The sequence below is a fragment of the Hydra vulgaris genome, chromosome 12 (genome assembly GCF_038396675.1).
Source record: "Hydra vulgaris chromosome 12, alternate assembly HydraT2T_AEP".
NCBI lineage: Eukaryota > Metazoa > Cnidaria > Hydrozoa > Anthoathecata > Hydridae > Hydra > Hydra vulgaris.
In genome coordinates, this window is record NC_088931.1 from 72,148,231 (window position 1) to 72,157,500 (window position 9,270).

The window sequence follows — 9,270 nt, forward strand, 5'->3', positions numbered from 1 at the left end:
AGAGATGCAAGATTATAATTTTTTCGAATTCAGCAAGTTTTAAGCTCCTTTGGTACCAAATTTTAGTACCAAATTACAGCGAATTTGGTGATGTAGTGTTCAACCCCATGTTTTTTGAAAAATTTTTACTCTCTTGTAAAGTAATAGTTGCTTTCAAAATCTTTATTACTTAGCTTGTTTTACAACTTAGGTTGGCTTATATTAAAAAAAAAAAAAAATAATAAAACTTTTGTTTTTATGTTACATTACATGACATACAAATCCAACCCAATATCATACTAACCAATAACAACTGGTTTGGTCTACATGTAAATGATATTTTATCTTCAAACTTTCTGACAAACTTTTAATATTAGAGGAAAGGAAAAAAGTTAAACTAAAGTTTATTGAAATAACTAAAAAAATATGTATATGGTAAGTCAATGAAATAGTTTTATTCAATTAAAAATGTTGATACAAAATTTTTATAAGTGCATTCTTAAAAACAAAATAAAAAAAAATTTGAAAAAACCAAGATATTATGAAAAAGATAAATTTACTAAAACTAAGTTGCTTAAAATCAACCATTAAAACAAAACAAATAGATAACAACAACAACAACAACAAAAAAAATCGAAGCAAACAATATATGCCTAATAAGGATCTAGACAAACAATAAATGCAAAAATAACAATGTTCAATTTATCAAAATATAAAACAAGTAAAGTATATAAAATCTGCTACTGTGGTATAAAGGAATGCGTTTGTTGAGCACCAGGATAAGGCTGTTGAGCTACTGGATACGGAGGTTGTTGAACACCAGGATATGGCGGAGGAGGAATGTTGGCGTTTGCTATAAAAATATAAAAATGAAATATTTCTAACTAAATATATAAATAGAAAAATTGAAAAAAAAACAAACAAATGCAATAAATATATATTATACTTGAATTTAAGAAACTGTGATAGTTTGATACATAAAAGTACAACTCATTATCAGACCAAAATATTCAATAACAGCCCCCTCAAAAAACCCAATTATTGTTTTTTCTCCACAGTAATACACGCAATTAAATCCTATCAAAAACTGTTGATTAAAACTATAAGCAGAAGTTTTTAAACAAACCCAACATAACAGGCAAACTTAAGAAAAGCCATAATGAAAGCGTGATGCTTTAAAATAACACCTACATGTTGTGAATCTCTATATTGAAATAGTCACTTGCGTTGGGTTCAGCGCATATATTTACTTAGGGTTTGGGTATGTACAATCTAGATAAGACTTTTATTATTAAAAAAAAAATTATATACTTCAAATATGGTTTTAAATGATATAAATTGAAAAGAAACTCCAATAAATCTTGTTTTAAAATGTTTTATATAAAACAAAGTTTCAAAAAATACACACTCATTAGTGTGTTGACTTTTGTCAAAAGTCAACACACTTATGTGTGTGTTTTTATGTTTGACAAATTTTCTATATTATTTTCTAAATTGAACAATTATAATAACATAAAATCATATTCATTTACATTAATTTTTCAAAAAGATCTCCCACTAATAATAATAAAAAAAAATATTACTAATCATTAAAACAGTGTAGTATCTGTGTTTGCAGTTTGTAATTAATTTTCTTTTTGTAACATCCTCAATATTAGACAAAATAAATTTTAAATTAAGTTTCTCAGAGTTTAAACATTGAGGCAAGTCTTGAACAACTTTTACTTTCAGCACATATTTTACTGCTTGTTAATTTAATTGAGGATTTTTAGTCCAAAGTGTTTTCAGACAAGTAAGAGCATTCTGGCAATTACCAACTTTCTTAATATCTTCTTCAAGATAGTGATCATTTTAAACAAAATTTGTTTCCCAAACCATATTTTGTGCTAGTTACCGCTAATAAAATTACAAACTACTTCTTGTTGTTCAATAGATGAGTTAACAAGAAAATAATATAAAAATGCATAAATTGCTGTTGAATTCCGTAATGTATTAGGAAAATAGATTATAGGAAAATATACATTTTAATTATAAGTAAAAATAAAATTTTCATATATTGTAAAACGATTAAATATAATTTTCTAATATTGTAAAAATTTTCATATATTGGAAAATAAAATTTTCATATATTGTAAAACGATTTCAAACCAACTCTCCACCCTAAAATTTTGTAGTATAGTTACTTTTCCTTTTTTATTTTACCAGTATACTGCCCTGATAAGAAAGAACACAGTAGCTAAATTTTCAAGATGAATTTTTTTTTTGTGAGTAATACTATTAATAATTATTTTCTTGACCCGGTGTGTAAGTAAGAACATCATATGTGATCTCGTATCATCATATGTGATTGTAAGTATCTGTTTTAGATGTTTTAATTTTTTAGATGTTTCAACTTTTAACAATAGAACAGCTAATTTTACTTCTTTTGTAACATCTTCAGAACCACTACTTGGTGTTCATTATAGTTAAAACGTTTTCTGCCAAAATGGAGACACCAACTTTCATTTTAAAAATGTTTTTTGACATTTTTAAGTTTTTTGCTTCTCTCATAGTTGCTTTATATATTGATTAGGTTTAATCAGCATCAATATATAATTGTTAGTTTATATCTAATCCAATATCTTTAACAAAGAAATTGCACACTGCAGCAACTTTTCTTGATGATAACTTTGCTGCTGTTAATAATTTTAAAACTGATGAAGTTGTGCATTACCTTTTCTTTCTGGAGTTAGAATCAGGCATTGGTGTGTCAAAACATTCATCCCCACTTATCTCAATTATCATAGTATCAATTATAATATCTGTATCTTGTATAGATGAGTCATTCTAGTTTTAATTTTTTTCTGATTCGTTTTGATGGATGAATTTTTGTTGGGTTAGCTACTTTATTAGAACAATAACCTGGTCTTCCTTGTGCTTATATCTATACATTACAAAATTTTTTGTCTTCACTTATTAGTTACATACCTTTCAAATCAAGCGAGAAAAAGAAATGTTAACTGATTTTTTTTGTTTTCTTAAGTATTTATCATACTCTATTATTAGATTTTATACTTTTTGATGGACAGATTGCTTTGATTAAGTAAGAAATAAAATTTTTTTTACCACAATTCTCTCAGTTCTACACAAATTATTTTCGATTTGGTTTAACTTTGACTTTTCTAAACACACAGATTTGAATCTTCTAATTACTGGAGCTTTAGATTTTTTTTAAACTGTTTTTAAATTGTCAATATTGACTACACATTTTCTAGTAACATTGTAAAATCTATTTTTTTCTAAATTCTTTGTCAAATTTTTCTTGCTTTTGTTAATTAAAATGCTTTTATGACATTCTAAAAAAAAAGTTTTACTGAAATTATTCCACTAATTAAAAGAGACAAATATATACATTATTCTAAAATATAGAAATTACTCCACTATATTAAAAGAGACAAATATAAACATTTTCAAAATGAAAATTAGTTATCTTTGATTTGCATGAAAGGTAATACTACTAATATATTATTATTTGTTATTATATGTTATTATATGTTAATGTTTTCAGAGATGATTTTTAGTGTGTATTTATTCTGTTTTGGGATTTATTTATTTGATATATATATACCCAACATAACATATTATCTTTTCAAATAGCTTTAATGTTAAATTAAATAAGAAAATATGTTTGCTGTGGTGGGTGACCTTATTTTTTAAAAATTAAAACAAATAACAGATATATTCCTCTAATATACATAAATACTCACCCACTAATGCTATAGTGTTTCAAAAATTTCATAAAAGGTGTTAAAAGTCAACACCCTTACACACATACCTATAGTGCATATAGATATTCATTTGTGGACTGCAGCATTCCCTTGCATGTCTACCTAGACTAGGCTGAAAAACAGTTTTTTCAGAAAATGAAGAAAAAAACAGAGAATAATGAAAATAAAAAGGATTGCTGCCCCAACCCAAACCCTTAGTCGATGTAGCAGCATTCCCTTGTATGTCTACCTAGATAGTTAGTTGATGTATGTACTGAAGCCATTACAGCTACCTATTTTATTATATGTCATATATTATATTACATGCAATATTGCATTGCTCATCATATTGCCTCCTGAGTGAACATTTCCTTGTAATTTTTTGAATAAAAACATGTGAACACCACTGGTTAAATTGTTGAATTCTTCAACAATTTAACCATTAACAGCCATATTGCACAGTATGAAACAATTTAATCATATTAACAGCCAATTTAATAGGTTTTAACACTTTCAAAATTTGTTCCAATATCTGGAAGCTTCAAGGCATGGTTTCAGTTTTAACTTTTTAATCATGGGAATTAATGAGTTCAACTGAGTTAAGATGCCATATTTCAGCATCTGTTTTTTATTTTCAACTTGAAAATTTTAATCAACTTATGTGAATTATTTATTTATCTATTTAATTATTACTCAATGTTACATCGAAATGCTCTATTGCTGATTCTATGAGCAACTCTAAAGATCATCATTGTCATTGTAACCTGATTCTGAATCATCAATTCCATTGAAATCGCATTCTTGGCAGGACAATTTGCCAACAATTCAGCCAAAGTTTTGCAGTTAACATATCTGTCTACTTTCATTTGTTTTTTGGAAACTTCAGCACATGCTTTATCTACTTTCACATTTTTGATAATTATATTATGGATTGGTCTCATGTGGGTGATCAGACCTGATGTGCTCAAACATTTGTATCTTATGAGAGGACTGCATACAAGGTACAATTGCACTAGTTTAGACAATAAAAAAAAAAACATTAAGGTGATTAATATATATATATATATATATATATATATATATATATATATATATATATATATATATATATATATATATATATATATATATATATATATATATATTATTGTCAGAGGGCGCTATGTCTGGGGAATATGGTGAATACAACTTCATGATGCAGTATGATGTTCTTCCTATTCAACATCGCCAGCCTTTTTTGTTGGATTTTTGACTTTGAATTATACAGTTGCAAACACTTCTCCAAATTAAGATTTTCATTTGGTTTTAAAAGCTCATAATGTATTGGTACTTGAATGTCCTACCATGTACACAACATTCTCTTATTCAGAGTCAAATGCGGTTTAGATAAAGGGCTAGGTTTTCTAGGTTCACAATAAGCTCTTTTTCTACGATTTTTTTGTATGTAATCCATTTTTTATTCCCAGTTATCATACTGTTCAGGAAGCGCTCGGTTCTGTTCCAAATAAGTAGAGATCAGGGGCTATTCTTGACCATTTTCGATAGCATCGACCGTATTTGGGCACCAATTTGGCTGCTTTACAAATTTTTTTCCTGGAATAGCCCCTGGAGATGTGCATATGACAACTCAATCATGCAAATTCTTCTAACTTAATTCATGTAGCATCCATCTTGAATATTTCCATACTAATCCTATCTTTTGATATGATCTAAAAAAGTTTGCTCAGCTGAACTAAGTGTTTGCGCAATCTCAAATGTTGTCAGAAAAATGTTGTCTCTAAAATGTTTCTAATAACATCATTGTCAATCAAAGATAAATGCCCAGCACGTGACTGATCAGAAAGATCAAAATTACTTGTTTGAAATTTTTTGAATCATCTTCTATCAGAAACAGTACTTTCACCAAACACTTTCAATAAATTTCTACATGGTTTTGTAGCATTTCTTCCTTGTTGAAATTCGTATAAAATACAGTGACATAAATAAAATTTATCAATTTACCATGTTTACAATATCACTTTATAATAAAGACAAACAAAAAATATCTGAGTTATTTTGCTACATTTAAATGAATACTTTAAACAATAAAAATAATGAGCAAAACATGTGCTAAATAAACATGTACTAACGTGTCAAAAACTATTTTTATAGAAACAGACAGAATTTTCCAGTTACATGAAATGCCACAGATAATACCATACTAAAACTGCTATTTGCAAGAGCCTCAATATATATACCAACTATGGATATGGTAATATTAAAAATAATTTTAATTATTAGTTACAATTTCAGATATGATATGAAATTTATAGTAAATAATTTTTTTAAAAAGTAAATAACATATTAAAGATTTTAAAAAAACAAGAATGGCAGAAAAATTTTAATAACAATTTTCTTATTAATAAATTTTGTCAAAATCTTACACTTATTAACAAATTTTGTCAAAATTTTATACATATTAACAAATTTTGTCAAAATTTTATACATATTAACAAATTTTGTCAAAATTTTATACATATTAACAAATTTTGTCAAAATTTTATACATATTTACATATTTTGTCAAAATTTTATACATGTTTACAAATTTTGTTAAATTTTATACATATTTACAAATTTTGTCAAAAGATAAAAGTTTAATTTTTTTTTTAATTTTAAAAAGTAAAAATGAAAACAATAAAAGAAATGAGAAAAAAAAAAACTACATATTTACTAATGGTTTTAGAAAGTATTGAGTACCTAAGTTTTGTTGAGTAGGAGGAGGATATGGTGTAAAATCAACAGGGTAACCTTGTTTGACTGGATATTCAACTGGTGTTGGATAAACAACTTGCTGAGGATACCCACCAAACGGTTGCTGAGGATAACCACCTTGTTGCTGAGGGTAACCAGGTTGTTGTTGAGGATAGCCAGCTTGTTGGGGATAACCAGGTTGAACTTTAGGATAAGAATCTGAACTTTCTGGTTGTACAGTACCATATTGTGGACTTGAATATTGTACTTGGGTATTAGTTTGCCTTCTTTTATATGCTCGAAAACAGCATATAGCAATGAAAACAATAAAAAAAAGTAGCGCAAATACTCCACCAACAATAAACTTCCAAGTTACAGCAGTAACAGATATAGCTTTAAAAAAAAATCATAGCTATAAGAAAGCTTAAAAATAATTCTCCAAGATAATTCATAAAAAAATAACTTTACAATGCTTAGTGTAATAAAATTAATTTTTTTAAAAAAGCCAGAAAAATGTATTGAATTCACCTTCATCATAAGCTACATAACCAACAACAAAACCTCGATTGCTTGATTTTGAAAAAATAGATGTTTGAAAATCAATCTCTAATGAGTAATATTTTGTAGTTAATTGACCTTTTTTGTAAATAGTCCACTCATTTTTACCAGTAATCTGGGACGATTTTTTACCTAAAGCATATTTAAGGAGATAAAGAATGAAAAAATAATAACAATATACTATAAATAGATACAACATAAATAATCAACAAAGTAAAAATATAAGAAAAAAGAGAAATCAAAATAAATAAGTAATTAAAATAAGTTTAAAAAACAAAAAATTATCAAAAATTAAAAAGATTTTAAAAATTACTTAATAAAATTTTGTTAAAAAATCATTTTATTTTTCTACTAATGATCCTGTCTATTTTCATTTAGATGCTCTGGTTTAAAAGACAGGCTTTACCTGAGCATTAACTTTGTAGTACAATTAACAGAAGCAAAAATTAGCCTGCGCAAAGTTATGAGAAAGTTGTGGTCAACTTTCAACAAACAATTTTTAAATCTTAGTTATAAGAAAAAAGCCTCTATTCATCTACCTTACATTCGTCTACCTTATAATTTACCTGCCTTATAATTCATCTACCTTATATTCATCTACCCTGTAGTTGACATAGATTTAATTGCATGTAAATAATGGAAATGGTACTTTATTGCTTCCTCTTGCCTTTTTCAAGTAATGTTTTTGCATTGTCCTTGATTTTCTGTAATGTCATTAAATAGCAACTTAGTTGTTTTCATTTATTTTTTTAATATTTACTATTGAAAGTTTTTTAAATTTTTTATATCTTGCTTGTTTATTAATGCTTATTTTAATGTCTCTTTTATTTTATTTTTTTTTAATATAATTTTTTATTTTTTGTTAATTGATTTTGTTGCTAAACAACAATTTTTTTCAAAACTTTTTGTTGCCTTAACATTTAGTGACATTAGAGGAAGTTTTTCTTTTACTCTTCCGATGGCAATAATTCCATATACTTTTTTATTTATTATTTGCTCCAGTAAACCGTTTTCGGTTTACTGGAGCAATTTATGACTCTTGCAAAAATATAATTTTTTCTCTCAAAAGTATAATTATTGTTGAAATTAAAATGAAAAACACAAAGTCATTTTTATAAATAAAAAAATTGCATAATAAACTGCAATGATCTTTAAAAGACACGGTTGTTGCACAACAAAAAATTAAAAAAAAGCGCTGATTTAAAATGCAAATGCTCTGATTAGATCGGACTATTTTGATAAATATGAAATTATTACACTCTAATTTATATCAATAAAATATAAAATTATTTAACTGATAAAAAATGAAAATATTACACAAGCTCTCACTACCGCCGAGGCCTGCATGTTTATATAAAAATGATTTTAAATTTACTGATGTGGTTAATTGGCACAATTAACCACAACAGTAAAATTAAAAACAATTGTTTATATTTAAGATGTAGCAAAGGAAAATATTATAAATAAAATACTTTTTAGGTGTTTTTCTTACAAAAGCAAATTTTATCGTTACTATTTATAATTGGAAGTACTTATCGTATAAAACTATAAAAATTTACTAATACATATCCAGTAATAAATGTTCTGTAAATTTTGTTAAGTCAATGTGGGAGGGAATAATAAACTTGTTTAAGGAATCAGTGCTATAAGAAAGGAAATCAGTGCTATAAGAAAGGAAATCAGTGCTATAAGAGAAATCAGTGCCATAAGGAATCAGTGCTATAAGAAATGAAAAAGAACTAAAAAATGCTGGATAAACAAAAAACCCCATATTTAAACAATGATAACGGCAATTTGTATTTTTAATTTCAAATTGGTTGTAACTTTTTTCCAGTGAGCAAATCTAGGTTTTGTGCTTTGTGTTTTTCCTGTCCTGATTATTTATTATAAATGATATGTAAACATATAATAATATATGTATATCAAATTCATTTTAAATTTATAATTTTAAATTCATTTTAAGTTTATAGTTATAACAAATATATATTATAAAAAGTATATAATTATAAACTTTATTTACTATAAAAGACTATTTAATATAATAAAATTCAATGCACAGAAAATTAATGTAAGGAAAAGAGTATAAATGGTTAGTTATTTATAATGTAAGCGCTATGATTTTATTTATGTTATAATCTATATTTTATTTATGTTATAGATCTATATAAATTATAGAGATGTTTATAATAATTTGTTTGACCTTTTTATGTGATTGTGCAGCATATTATGATCCGTTTTTACATTTTGTATAATTT

General features: G+C 25.9%; 1 protein-coding gene across 1 annotated transcript in view; it reads right to left on the reverse strand.

Annotated features, from left to right (window-relative positions):
- Positions 1 to 410: 410 nt before the first annotated feature.
- The window catches only part of LOC100201118 (uncharacterized), a 49,401-nt gene continuing 40,541 nt past the window's right edge, over positions 411 to 9,270 (reverse strand). Inside the window, exons 5-7 of the mRNA XM_065814335.1 lie at positions 6,986 to 7,147; positions 6,464 to 6,850; positions 411 to 832 (exon numbers count right to left, since the gene is read on the reverse strand). Coding sequence (XP_065670407.1) covers positions 720 to 832; positions 6,464 to 6,850; positions 6,986 to 7,147 — 662 coding nt within the window. The 3' untranslated portion in view covers positions 411 to 719. The remainder of the gene's footprint in view (positions 833 to 6,463; positions 6,851 to 6,985; positions 7,148 to 9,270) is intronic.